Genomic DNA, 14,638 nt, shown 5'->3' with positions numbered 1-14,638 from the left:
GAGGCCATTTTTGCAACCATGGGTACTGATTCTATACCAATGAGATAAGCATGGGAAATTATGCTTTCTCACCTCTATTGGTGAGAGAGAGAGAGAGAGAGAGAGAGAGAGAGAGAGAGAGAGAGAGAGAATATACTTACCCTCCAAAATTTCACACAAAAAGTAAAAAAAAAAAAAAAAAAAAAAAGGTAGAACTCAGGCTGGGGAGGCCAGCGGAGCAGAGACATTGGGTGGCGGCGAATATGTGCTTTTGATACGTTGGAGGCTTTCTTGATCATGGATGGTGAAGATATGCCAGATTTTTCAAGTTTATAGGAGGAAATTGCTTATTGGATGAAACTGTACTTAAAGTATAAACAAAGTTTCCAGGTAGCTCGGGATGAGCTAGTTGAATTTTAGGAAGAAAGCAGAGAATTAGAAGCAGAGTTGGAGGCACAATTAGTACAGGCTGAACAAAGAAATAGAGACTTGAAAGCTGATAACCAAAGGCTGAAATATGAAGTGGAAGCATTACAGGAGAAACTAGAATATGCACTGAGCTTCAAGCAGGTCTCAGTATTAGAAGATGATTTAAGTCAGACTCGGGCCTTTAAGGAGCAGTTGCATAAGTATGTCAGAGAGCTGGAGCATGACCACCTAGAGTGAGCATCCATAGATTCACTGGAATACTTTAAACAAAGGCTAAATCAGGCCATTGAACAGAATGCATTTTTAGAAAGTGAACTTGATGAAAAGGAGTCTTTATTGGTCTTGTTATTCTAACAATTCTCCAGATTGGTGGACACCTATAATCATAATGTCTTCATTTTGTGCACCTTTTTTTTTTTTTTTTTTTTGCTACTCTTAGTCCCTTAGTGTCAAAAAGGTATGGTAATGAATGGAGAATAAAGGCTCTATTCCCATCAATGTAGCCTGGGATATTCTTTCAAATCAGGATGAAAGAAAGATAGTAGTCTCACTGTCAGTGAGTCTACATGGGTCTAATATAATACCAAAAATCTATTCAGGAAAAAGACTGTATAACATACTTAGGAAAAGCTGTTACATGAAAGGCAATGTGCTTTGGGAGCTTCATTTTATAGATCATTTGGTGGTGGGGAGCTAGATTTCTGGCACTCAAGTCACAAAAGTCCTTAAGAGAACAGCAGAACATTGAATGGCATTTCTGTAATATCATCCTCTGATGTCCTTAGCCTACATGTCCTATTATCCAAGCTCATTACAATGGAGTATTTCAGCTTTGAGCTCCCAGCGTAATTGAAAAGGAAGTAAAAGGATCTTTAAAACCAACAGAATTTATCCAGCCAGACTATTGGACAGGATACTGTTAAATGGACACTGATAGTGATAGCAAACCTAAGCACACTCCCTCTGGGGAGCTGACTCTTCCTCAGGCTAAGTGCATAGGTACTATTGAAGAACTGTTTCATTTGCTGTTATTTTATCAGGCAAAGTTTGTTTTGAATTTTGGGAAAAGCAACCACCATCCATTTCCATGTTAAACTTTAATAAAGGAAGCAATGTTGATAATTCTCAGAACTGACTATGTGGGTAGTGCAATGTTATCAAAGTAAGTGATTAGAGAAACAGTCGAAGCAGATCTGGTCATAGACAAAACTGTGAAGCAGATTAATTTAAATTCCTTATTACTTTGAAAGCAGAGAGTAGTGTTTGATAGGTAAAAAAGGATTTACATGAAAAGAGTTGAAATAAATGGTGTGCTAGTAAAGAGGTTTTTCTATGCAACATTTAAGTGACATTTATCAAGGAGGCTGGCTAAAACAAGCATTTCCTATAGTCTCCAAACTCCAGATCAGAATTCACATGACAACATTTTAGTGATATGTACATGCTTTTCCGTGGAAAAGTCAGATCTGATTTCTTCAGGCAACCTCTTCTTTCTACCCTGGTTAACAATATGTTGGTGCAATGTATATTCTAGTGGTACTACTGAGCCAGTAACAGACATGTTCTCATACATCTTCCACCACCAGGGAAAAAATGAACAACTCCCCAGAGTGGAAAGAGTCTTGGATTGAGAATAAGGAGAACTGACATGTGGTATCTCCTCTTCTACCGCCATATTGCACATTAGTTCACACATCTGTGAATTAATGGGATGGACAAGAAAGATCTTGAAGCTTCCTTGTGTTTCCGACATGCTTCTGTCAACACAATGAAGTGTAAGAATTTCTAAATTTGATTAGTAAGCTAACCATAAATACATTAGTTATGTATTAATGTGTAACACATTACCCTCAAAATTAGTGGCCTAAAACATCAATAAACATTTATCATGTTACACAGTTGAGACAGAAATACAGGTGTGGCTTAATAGGGTGGCTCTGGCTCAGAACCTTTCATGAGGTTGCAGCCAATATGTCAGCACAGTTGCAATCATGTGAAAGCCTGGCTAGGGCTGGAAGATCTGCTTTCAAGGTGCTTTACTGGCACATCTAGCAAGGTAGTGCTGGTGGTTGGAAGAGGCCCTCAGTTCCTTGGCATGTGAAATACTCCATAGGACTGCTTGAGTATCTTCCCAGCAGGGCAGTTGACTTCCTCAGGAGCAAATGACCCAAGAAGGAACAAATCAAAACGTTCAGTGTCTTTTATGACATAGCCTAGATATACATGCCAACCCTATTTAGTATGAGAGGGGACTATACAATGACATGAATACGAGGAGGTAAGAATTATTGAGGGCCATCTTGAAGGTTGGTGATCACAATACATGAAGTTAGTAACAAAAAGGAAATGGTCATTATTATATAAACTATTCAAAAACCATCCTATTTAACCTTTTTTTAAAAGTTAGAAATGACATAGCTATATATTTAATTTTCCTGAATATTGTGATGCTCCAATGCATTGAATAAAGTTGAAAATGATCATCTATATATATAAAAGCCTAAGTGATCATTCAACCCTTTGACCGTTTGACTGGTAGCTATGATGAGCACTGACCACCAGGAGGCAGACACTTAACACATAGGCATGGAAACATGGAAAAGACTGATGAATCTCAGAGGAAAGTGGGGAGGACGGGAAGAGATTAACCAAAGATCTTATATGCATACTAGAGGCCCAGTGCACAAATGGGTCCCTCAGCTTGGAATGTGGGGATCGGGCCAAAACCAGCAGTCCAACATCTCCCAAGGGGTCCCTGCAAGAGGGTGCAGGCCAGCTGAGGGACCCCACCGGTGCACGAATCTGTGCACTGGGCCTCTAGTTTGTTAATAATATACTACATAAACTTTTTCTTTAAATCTTACTTGGTATCAGCATCCTTGGGGACATCTCTAAATAAAAATAATAATAGCTATTCCTTTTCTCCCAACACACACTCATACAATTTGCTGGCAGCTGAATAGCAAGTAACTCAGGGAGGTAACTGGTAGGAAGAAATGAACTCTCACTGACTATTAAAACTAGAAAATTTACAATCAGTTCATAAAATCTTCCCTCTAAAGGATCACAGCACAACAGCCAACATGTATACCTATTGCTACTAGGTTTTTCATGACAGTTCTAATTTTTAAATTGTGCTCACTGTCCAGATGTAGGTCAAAAACCATAAGTGTGATTGTCAGACAGGCCTACATTCAAATTGCTACACTACATTTAATTAATTGACAAGTTAGTTAATCTCCAGGAACCTCATGTCCCTCATCTAATGTGAATCTACACCCATCATTAGGCCCATTTCATCTTGAAAATATGATTGCTGAATGCATATTTCTCCCATCCTCCAGCTGCCCTTCAGTGATCCCTTCTCCTTTTCTAAACACTGCATTACTCTGATTTGGGGCATTAAATAATCTTGGAACTTTGGACAAATCACTTATCCTCAATGAATCAATTCCCTGTGTATTAAACAGCACTATGATTTTTGCCATAAACACCTCTGAGCCTTAATTTGAGGGTTATATTAAGATAAGTGTCAAAGGCTCCGTGAACTGTAGAGCCTGGTTGGGAAACTTTTCAATTTTCTCCCTAAACTGCCAATAGCTGCAGAAGTCTTTGCTTCTGATTATTAAAACAATGTGTGTATTATATACAATTTAAAAAATTCTTTAAAAATGTTAATCTAGCAATTAAAATTGTGTGTGCATGTTCTGTAACAGAGAGGTAAACAATTACTAATCAGTTACTATTCCAGTCTTTTCCACTGTGAACAAACTCGGCAAAAAGCAAATAAATAAATAAATAAATATTTTTATTATGAAAACTTTCTATTTTATTGGAAGTATCAGGATAGCATTACAAACACTCATATATCTATTCCCTAGGTTCAACAATTAATCTGTTTCATCCAAACCCGACATTATATACCTAATTATTGGAAAGCAAATACGGGTATATCATTTTATCCGTAAATATATCGATATGTATATCCAAACGATAAGGGGCTTTAAAAAACATAGTAACAATACTACTATCACATAAATATAATAATCATCAAATATCCAGTTAGCGTTCAAATTTTCTCAATAGCCTCATGTTTTATAAGTTTTCATATTCACATGTTTAACCTGATTCATTTTGGTTTTAAGACTTTGGTCTCCCATTCAACCTCCTGGACTTGAGCGCTCTCCTCCCCGAAGGTCCTGCTGAGAAGTGACTGATCAGCCGCACCGGAGCTGGGAGCACCGCTAACCATCTGGAGACTGTGGCCCGCGGAACCGGAACCGAAGTCACGCCTCCACTGTGAATCCTGGAGGGAGCTCTTTATCCATTGCACTGAGGACCGTCTTCGCTGACGCGATTGGCAGGACGCACCGGAAGCGCTTATGAGTCTGTAGCCCGGGCCCCGGCTTGCCCCACGAGTCGCGCTGAACACCGGGTGCGTGGTTTCTCTCGGGACTGGAGCCCAGAGTCGACCGGACCCCCGCGGCGATGGAGCGAGACGCAGGAGGCCGCACGGCCAGCGCACTGTTCGCGGGGTTCCGGGCCTTAGGGCTTTTCAGCAACGACATCCCGCACGTGGTGCGGTTCAATGCGCTGAAGCGCCGCTTCTACGTGACGACCTGCGTGGGCAAGAGCTTCCACACCTACGACGTGAGTGACTTCTTCCTTCACCCGCTCTCCGGGAACCACCCTCCCGGGCCCCCAGGTCTGGCCTGGGGTCATCAAGCTCTCCTTCCCCCCCCCCCCCCCCTCCCGCTCCCGCCCGCCTAGGACTACACTTTCTGCCCTTCTCTTCCTTATCCCCTTCCTGCTGCTTTTCACCGTCGCTTCACCTCCAATGCTGGTTTAGACCTTGCAGTCCGCTGGGGCCGAGTTTCCGAGGCAGTCTGGTTAGGGGAAAGCACTGGAGAACATTTCAGTTCTAGGGTAATATGTTTTTGTACGGTAGGTCATTATTTTAGTTCTCTTGAAGATGTAAATGTGATTGAGACAAGTCCTTAGACCCCGCACTCTTAATGAGGAAGAATTGCAAGGCATTTTATCGTGCAGTTGATGACACAGCTGGATTAGAAATTCACTAACATATATTGAGAGTGATGGAGAGGGTGAGATTAATTATGATTTAGGGGACTGTCCATATTTGATAGCAAAGGAATTTCCCTAAACTTCCCCTGAGCATCTGTTTTCCACCAGTGTTGAGGGTCTGGCATCTCATATCTCCTGAGTGATTGAAATAGTCTCTTTTGCTGTTTACTTGTTTCTTTTGTCTTCTCCAAATGAATGTACTCTGTGAAAGCAGGAACCTTTTCTTTTTTAAAAAATTAAATTTATTGAGGTGACATTGGTCAATTGTGTCATAGGTTTCGAGTGTTCATTACTATGATGCATGATCTGTATATAGCATTGTGTATCCACCCCCATAGTCAAATCATCTTCCGTTATCATATATTTGGCCCCCTTTATCCTCTACCTCTCCTGTCCGCCTTCCCTCTGGTAACCATCATACTGTTGTCTATCTGTGTCTCTGAGTTTCAGTTTTCTATCCCACATATAAGTGCAATCATATGGTTCTTAAGCTTTTCTTTTATGAGGACGATGATAATGGCAAGTGTTAAATAAGCACTTTTTCTGGAAACCATACTATAAAGTTCTCTTCCTTGATGGATTGTGAAGATCAAATGGGTTATTAGCAAAAAGAACTGGTTGTTGGTAGCCTGTTGAATTAGTGGAATAGGAAAGTGAAGGCCATGCTCAAGGTGGAGGTGATGGTTATAGTAGCTAACATTTATTGAGCAGTTATTGTATGACTGGCTCCATTCTGTTTTACACAAATTTTACTCATTGAGTATCATGATAATTTCATAAAGTAGGTATCTATATTCATCCTTGTTTTATGAAGACTTTGAGGCATAGGGAGCTTGAGTAACTTTCTCAAGGTTACACAGCTGGACCAGTAACCATAGGTTAGGGTCAGCAAACTATGCTCACCATTTATTTTTGTATGACATCTTATTTTTCTCCATGTATTTTTGTGTTTATTCTAACATAACATGACAAGCTCCAAGTAAAATTTGCACAGTAATAGGATGCAGTATAATCAAATTTGGCATGGGATGGAGACATGCATCTATTGGGTTTTTTTTTAAGAAACATAAGATATTTAATTCATCACTAAGGGCCCTTTCAATCTTAGCACTCTTGTATCTCTGGGGTTTGATTTCACATATACCCCTCTGGAGCTCTGTGCTTCTGAGATGGGCAGTTTAGACATTTTTAAATGTTTAGGGGGAAAATCAAAAGAATAGTATTTCATGGCATATGAAAAATAAGATTACGTTTATTGGAATACAGCCACACACATTTGTTTATGCATTATATATGACTGCTCTCTTAGTACATTAGCAGTTGAGTAGACACAACAAAGACTACATAGCCTGCAAAGCTCTAAAATATTTTCTATGTGGCCCATTATAAAAAAACATTCACCTACCCTTTCCTTCACCATTCCTGATGAAATAGTTGAAATGATAAGTTTTCCTAATAATGAAATTAGAATCAGTAATTGTCTTAGGAAGGACAGCATATCAAATTTATGTATGAGATTATATTTTGATCTTCAAATGTTAGATTATTATAATTACTAGAGGCCTGGTGCACGAAATTTCACGCATGGGGGTAGGGGGGTCCCTCAGCCTGTCCTGCACCCTCTTGCAATCCAGGACCCCTCGGGAGATGTCCAACTACCAGTTTAGGCCCTATCCCAGCAGTCAGACATCCCTCTCACAATCTGGGACTGCTGGCTCCTAACCGCTTGCCTGCCTGCCTGCCTGATCATCCCTAACCACTCTGCCTGCTTGCCTGATCACCCCTAACCACTCGCCTGCCTGCCTGATCACCCCTAATCACCTCTGCCTGCCTGCCTGATCGCCCCTAACCACTCTGCCTCGGCCCCTGCTGCTGCGGCTTCATCTGGAAGGATGTCCGGAATGACGTCCGGAAGGTCGTTTGGCTGTCCTGTCTAATTAGCATATTATGCTTTTATTATTATAGATTTTTGTTATTGATAATTTAATCATTTTTTTTTTCTCTTTTAAAACAGGTTCAGAAACTTAGTTTGGTTGCAGTAAGTAAGTGTAAACTTTATTCTGAATCTATGTATATTTTGTATCTTTTTAAAATTTCAACATAAATGTAAGACTTACAGAACATACAAGGAATCCAGTATGTATTTCTGATAAACTTACATAGCAAAAAAAAAGTCAGGATTATGTGCTACATTTAGTTGTCATGTCTCTTAAATCTTCTTTAATGTGGAATAATTTGTTAAACTTTCACTATGCTTCACATCATTGACATTTTTATCTTTTTTGTTTTGTTTTACATCAGTGACATTTTTGAAGTCTATATAGGCTAGTTCTTTTTTATAATATCTGTTAAATTGATTTTTAAAAAATTTTCTGTTATGATTAAGTTCAGGTGATGTACTGTGTGGAGAATAACAAAGAAATGATGCTGAATTCTCAGTGTATCATATCAGAACACACATACTGTTGGTTAGCCCTTTTCCTGACAGTGATACCTGATAGTTTTGTTAAGATGACATTTGTCAGGAGGCTCCATTTTAAAGTTTTGCCCTCTGTAATTAATATGTATCTTGTAATAAGATAAATTGAGACTCTATAAATATCCTGTTACTCTTAAAAGTGTCATCTGCTGCTGTTATCATTCAGTGATATTTCTTACCTGAATCAGTAATCAGTATTATGATTATCAAATAGTGCTTTTCATATTTCATCATCACTTTTACTGTAAGGAAGACCTTTTCCCTTTTCACACATTTAGATATTTTTCTAATGGAAGGAATATTTATTTTTTTGAAACTGTTTAATAAAATAAAGGGCTTGCCAGGATGCAGAGATTCTAGGTTTACTATCAATTATGAACTTTGTAAGAGAGACAGAGGAGAACTGTAAGGAATCTATTGGATATATCTGATAAAAACAACATTTTTAAAAGATTATAGGAGGCAGAAGAAGGACAATGTAACCTCAGTTGAATACAGAAGTAATTAGTAAACCTATAAAAATAGCATTTTGTAAATGAAATCCCAAAGTGTAATATGCAGCATAAAAAAATGCTTAATCCTCTATCTTCTAATCCTCTAACCCCCTAAGCAGAAAATTTAAAAAAGGCCAGGGTGACCATGACAGTGAGAGAGAATCATATATGACAAATGACAACAGTTGATAGGCATATTTACCTTGGAGAAGACGGAGTGGAAGCCAGATTGTTCATTTTAAGGGTTAGCATGTAGAATATCATATGGAGTATTTTTTTTTAATATATAATTTTATTGATTTCAGAGAGGAAGGGAGAGGGAGAGAGAGATAGAAACATCAATGATGAGAGGGAATCATTGATTGGCTGCCTCCTTCACGCTCCCTCCTGGGGATCAAGCCTGCAACCCATGCATATGCCCTTGACTGGAACCTGGGACCCTTCAGTCCGCAGGCCAATGCTCTATCCACTGAGCCAAACCAGGTAGGGCCATATGGAGTATTTTTGAGGGTACTCCAAAGTGTAGAGTTAGATGGGGTTCTAAGTTTTTATTTACTTTAAAAATTTTCCTGGAATTATTAGTAAACTTGATGTTCCTGAAAACATTCACATATGGGCTGAATGACTGTCTGCTAGCATTTTGTGTATTAAGTAAGGATTTTTCCCAGATAACCTCAAAAAAGCTTCTTTTCACTTCCTTAGAATTATGTTTTTATGTCTGCAAATACAAGACATTAGTTCTCTTACTGAGGGTTAAGATGATTTCATAGTTTCAGCCTCATAGTTATTATTAGATGTCTAAAATAACATTCAAGTCAAAATTTTATACTCTGATGGTTAGCTTTCATATTTGTACACACACATATTTTTAAATTATAACCAGGAAAAATGTTATATGTATATTTGAGGTTTCCATCTGTTTCAAGATCTTAATTTTTTTATCACTTCGTTTGTTTTTTTTTTCCCTAGGTAACTCTCTTCCACAGGATATCTGCTGTATGGCAGCTGATGGGAGGCTGGTCTTTGCTGCTTATGGGAATGTTTTCTCTGCATTTGCCCGTAATAAAGAGGTTTGTATCACTGGACTATTGTAATTTGATTGTCTTTTGCAATTAGTAGTCAATTGTCACGATAGTGGAGAGAACTTTAAAGTTGGCATCCTTCTGGGACTTTATTCACATTGGCACCACTGCTTTATGAGAATTGGCTTTTTATTGTGGACAACTCAGCTTCTGACTCCTTTTCTAAGAACTAAGTGCTTGTTCCTTTATAGAGAAAGCTAGATTCTTGTGTTTGCCCCACTAATAACGAAGAATTTTTTAATTTTTTATTTTTTGTCTTAATCTACCAGTCTTTTTTGTCTTAATCTAAGTTTGTTCTGGGAAAACTAGAGAGATGATCTGGCTTTAGTGGTCCAGAATGAAAGGGAAAGTGGCAGTAGTGATGCCTGGCCAAGTGATAGAATCATTGTACTTGTTAAGAGTTGAATGGACTGACATTTGTTCCCAAAGTCCTCCATCATCACTACTTGTGGTAGGATGGCAGTTTACCTATGGAGTTCTTTAATGGGAGATGTTTGGGTTTTTAGAGAGTTAGGGAAAATGTCTGTTTTTTGCAAAGTATTGCAGTTTGTAGTTTTCTCTGAGAGATTTTATATATATATACATACACACACACACACACACACACACACACACACACACACACACACACACACACTAGAGGCCTGATGCACGAAATTTGTGCAAGAATAGGCCTTCCTTCTCCTGGCTCCTGGCACTGGCTTCCCTCTGGCATCCAGGACCAGGGCTTCCCTCAAAGCCTCTCTTCATCTGGAAGGTTTTCCGGTCTAATTAGCATATTTTGCTTTTATTACTATAGATTAGGTGTGGGAAGGCATCAAAGACTATTAACTGTAGAAAGCTGTCACTACCACTAGGTCCAACGAGATAAGAAGAAGAAATAGTGTTACAGGAGCCTGGTGAGAACTGAAACCATAGTTATTGAGTAACACAATACTTCTTCCCTAAAACAAAGTTGTGGGAAAGAAGTACCCTATATCTCTCTCCTTTCCTCATCTCATCTGGAAGCCAGCTTTTGATGGAGTCTGTGGAGGTCAGCCTTCTAGAATATACCACTTTTCTAGGATGCATGGAGTTGTGCTGGTTGGATTAAGTGAGGAACCCCAGCTGTGTGTGTGCCTCCTTTCTGAGCTCAGTTGAGAGGCTCAGCCTCTCAGATCTCATTTCTGTTTCCAATCCATGTTTCCTTATTATTGAACTGGCTGAAGAGCAGTTGAAAATACCTGATTCCTTGTTATTTGTTAATCTAGCATTGGATAGTCAGAAGTTAAATCACGTTTCCTTAACATGAACATCTTCAGGATTAACCTGTTGTTGTGTTTTCTTGTTAATATGAATAATATTGCATGATGAATGAATAATATGAAATTCTTTTGAACTTTGACATTGTAGGTAGTACATACCTTTAAGGGTCATAAGGCAGAAATCCATCTTTTGCAACCCTTTGGGGATCATGTTATCTCTGTTGATACTGACAGCATTCTTATTATTTGGCACATATACTCAGAAGGTAAGAATTAACCAATTTATCGCTTTATCTTGGGATGGCATGTTTAGAGATAGAATTGAAAAAAATCTATACCAGATTTCACATATAAGCAGTAAAAAAATTTTAACAGAATTTGTAACATGTATAATGAAAAAGGTTCTAAGTAAAAACTGAATAAGCAATTTTAGTCAGCTAGTTGAGCTCTTTATAACCTGTTTAATGTGTTTACTAGTATATGTAAACTAATACATTTTCCATTGCAGCTCTTCAAGTTTAGTGACATGTTGTATTCTCTCTGGAATGAATTTTGATATATGTTTATACCTGTTAATTCTTGGTTTGTATTTTCAACTTTAGTAACAATAAACTTGAAGATCCTATAGTCCAGTGGTTCTCAGCCTTTCTGATGCCGCGACCCTTTAATACAGTTCCTCATGTTGTGGTGACCCCCAACCATAAAATTATTTTCGTTGCTACTTCATAACTGTAATTTTGTTACTGCTATGAATCGTAATGTAAATATCTGTGTTTTCCAATGGTCTTAGGCGACCCCGCTAGCGGTTCTCAGCGGAAAACACAGATATTTACATTACGATTCATTAACAGTAGCAAAATTACAGTTATGAAGTAGCAACGAAAATGGGGGTCACCACAACATGAGGAACTGTACTAAAGGGTCGCGGCATTAAAAAGGTTTAGAACCACTGCTATAGTCGGAAGGAAAATGTACATCCTTTTTCTAAGGATAAGTCAGTGTTCTCTAACAATGATATTTTTACACAGTGGCACTGACCTATGTTTATGGGACTATATTATCTTCAAAGGTTAGGCATTCATCACCAGAATATCCCCAGCTTTCCTCAGTAAAAGACTGTGGGTCTCTTATGAAATAAAGCTGTTTTTAAATCTGAAATTTGTAACATGTATAATGAAAAAGGTTCTAAGTAAAAACTGGATAAGCAATTTTCGTCAGCTAGTTGAGCTCTTTATAACCTGTTTAATGTGTTTACTAGTATATGTAAACTAATACATTTATAATTTACCTTATATTACCTCTAAAAGTAGTCCCTGTGCAGATGGATATTAAAAGGCCTTTTATAAAGTTTGAGAATCTGATTCTTAGGAGTCCAACTGGCTTTCCATAGATGCTGATGTCCAGGTTTTTATTACTGTTAGAGCAGCACATTGTCTTCAGGGAGTTGTTTGTAATGATTTTTAATAAAACTGTTAATTCATATAATGGTGAGAATCTTTTAAAAATAGTATTTAAAGTAAACTTTGTATAATTTTTACCTGTATCTATGCTTCTTAGACTGGGATACACATACCAATGGAAGTGTGTAGCAGTGTACCCGATAGTATGTGAACTAAAGATTAAGTGAAAAGTACCTGCTTGGATACTCAAATTTATTGGAAAATTTAGTAAAATATTGTTTTCATTATGAAGTAGAAAACAAAATTCATACATAGGAATTTTAAACATATATAACATTTCAAAACGTGTTATAGGTTCTTCTGTGGAAATATGTGAGGGACATGTTCTTAGTTTCACTGAGGTTTGCCTCTTACTTATTACATCTTTGAGGTTATTTGGCCCTTCATTTCCTGGAAGAGCTCAGAGCAAGCACTTCATGTGGAACATGCAGTATTGATTATAAAAATATGAAGGCTTATTTATTCCTATTGTCATTTTCTTTAAGTTCTTATTTTTAATTTCTATAAACCAATTTGGCAGTGAGAGACATTTTTAGTAGTATTGATATAGGAACTTCTAGAAAATTTTTGACATTTTAAATTATATTTACAGGTTGCCCCCATTACATTTATTTAATTTCTTACAGAATGTTTATAAGTTTGTAAAAATAAGTCTTTGATTTATATTAGTATATAAATCTTTGATGTGGTAGACTTATTTAAGTGCTGAATATATGGGTATATGAAAATATTTTGAACTAATTTATAAAAAATAATTACATGTTATTCATAACTTTTGCTTTTGTAGAAGAATATCTGCAATTGACTTTTGATAAATCAGTATTTAAAATTTCTGCAATTTTGCATCCAAGTACCTACTTGAATAAAATACTTCTTGGCAGTGAACAAGGAAGCCTGCAGTTGTGGAATGTGAAATCCAAGTGAGCACTTTATTTAGATTATAGTATGGGTGGCTCCTGCCTTATCTATTCCTACCTAATGGGTAACTTAAGTCTCTCAGTTCTCTCTGCCTTTATATGTATACTTGGAGGGCTTTCAATAAATATACATATTTTTGGAATTGTTACTTATGGCATCACATATGTGAAATTTGGCATGTGGTCATGGCACATGGTAGACAGCTTCATATATGCCCATTGAAAGTATATACTAATGGCCCTAGTCATTATAAAAAAAAAAAAAAATCCATGTAACTGTAGAGAAGGCTCTAGTAAAGTAACATAAGTCCAGAAAATAATTATAAGATTGTCACTGGGCAGCTTCTAGTTTTTGATAAACTAAGAGTGTAAAAGAAGGCAAAGCAAATCAGTATTAATTTAGTGGTAGCATTTAAGAGTGGTTTCAGATTAAAAATACTCTTATCATCCATCACAAACATTATAGACATCCACTGTAATATTCTGGTATAGCTGAGGGCTAGATAAATGATTTTGAATACCTCTACCTATTATTTGAACGTTTATCCAGAGAAAAAAAGTGGCAGCTCAGGCTTCTTTACATAGTATTTAAAAAGCAAACAAAAACATAGGACTTCAAGCTCTGGCTGGGTAGCTCAGTTGTTTAGAGTGTTATCACAATATGCCATGGTTGTGAGTTCGATCCCTGTCAGGGCACCTATAAGAATATAAGAAGCAACCAATGAATGCATAAGTGAAATAACAAATCTCTCTCTTTCTCCCTCTCTTTTTCTCTCCCCCCCCCCCCTCTCTCTCTCTCTCCTCCCTCTCTTTCACTCTCTCCCCCTCCCTTTCCCCCTCCCCTCTCTCCCGCCCTCCCTCTTCCTCCTTCCCTTTTTCCCTTCCTCCCTTTCTTCTTTTATCTCTCTAAAATCAATACTATATGTGTATATATATGTGTGTGTGTATACACTGAGTGGCCAGATTATTATGATCTCTGAACGCATAATAATCTGGCCACTCAGTGTATATCCTATATAATAAAAGGCTAATATGCAAATTGCCCCCTCCACCAGGAGTTTGGCCAGCAGGCAGGCTAGCCATCAGCCCATGTCCCCACCCCCTGGCCAGGCTGGCCGGACCCCACCCATGCACGAATTCATGCACCGGGCCTCTAAAATATATATATACACACACACACACACACACACACACACACACACACACACACACACACACTGAGTAGCCAGATTATTATGCATTCAGAGATCATAATAATATGGCCACTCAGTGTGTGTGTGTGTGTGTGTGTGTGTGTGTATACATATATATATCTTACCTAATAATAGACAAACCTGTAAATTGATTGTATCTCCACTACGTCCACAGCCAATCAGGAGTGAGTATGCAAATTAACCAGACAAAGATGGCAGGTTAATTTGCATATGCAGGCGTAGAGCTGGGGCGGGACGCCTGCTATGAGGGGGAGG

General features: G+C 38.0%; 1 protein-coding gene and 1 pseudogene across 5 annotated transcripts in view; both read left to right on the top strand.

Moving 5' to 3' along the window:
- Positions 1-276: 276 nt before the first annotated feature.
- LOC114232575 (nuclear distribution protein nudE-like 1) lies at positions 277-762 on the top strand (annotated as a pseudogene).
- Positions 763-4,801: 4,039 nt separating this feature from the next.
- Positions 4,802-14,638, top strand: part of WDR36 (WD repeat domain 36) — a 40,376-nt gene continuing 30,539 nt past the window's right edge. For 2 of the 5 annotated variants that reach the window (XM_054715009.1, XM_054715007.1), the window contains exons 1-5: positions 4,802-5,058; positions 7,508-7,535; positions 9,436-9,536; positions 10,941-11,058; positions 13,040-13,172. In XM_054715009.1, the coding sequence (XP_054570984.1) occupies positions 4,897-5,058; positions 7,508-7,535; positions 9,436-9,536; positions 10,941-11,058; positions 13,040-13,172 (542 nt within the window). In that variant the 5' untranslated portion in view covers positions 4,802-4,896. Of the gene's footprint in view, positions 5,059-7,507; positions 7,536-8,931; positions 8,950-9,435; positions 9,537-10,940; positions 11,059-13,039; positions 13,173-14,638 lie in introns of those variants that run through there. The other 3 variants (XM_054715008.1, XM_054715010.1, XM_054715011.1) reach the window with 3 other exon arrangements.

Source organism: Eptesicus fuscus, chromosome 4 (genome assembly GCF_027574615.1).
Source record: "Eptesicus fuscus isolate TK198812 chromosome 4, DD_ASM_mEF_20220401, whole genome shotgun sequence".
Lineage (NCBI taxonomy): Eukaryota > Metazoa > Chordata > Mammalia > Chiroptera > Vespertilionidae > Eptesicus > Eptesicus fuscus.
Note: the sequence above shows the minus strand (reverse complement) of the source record. Positions and strands in the feature narration are given on the sequence as shown.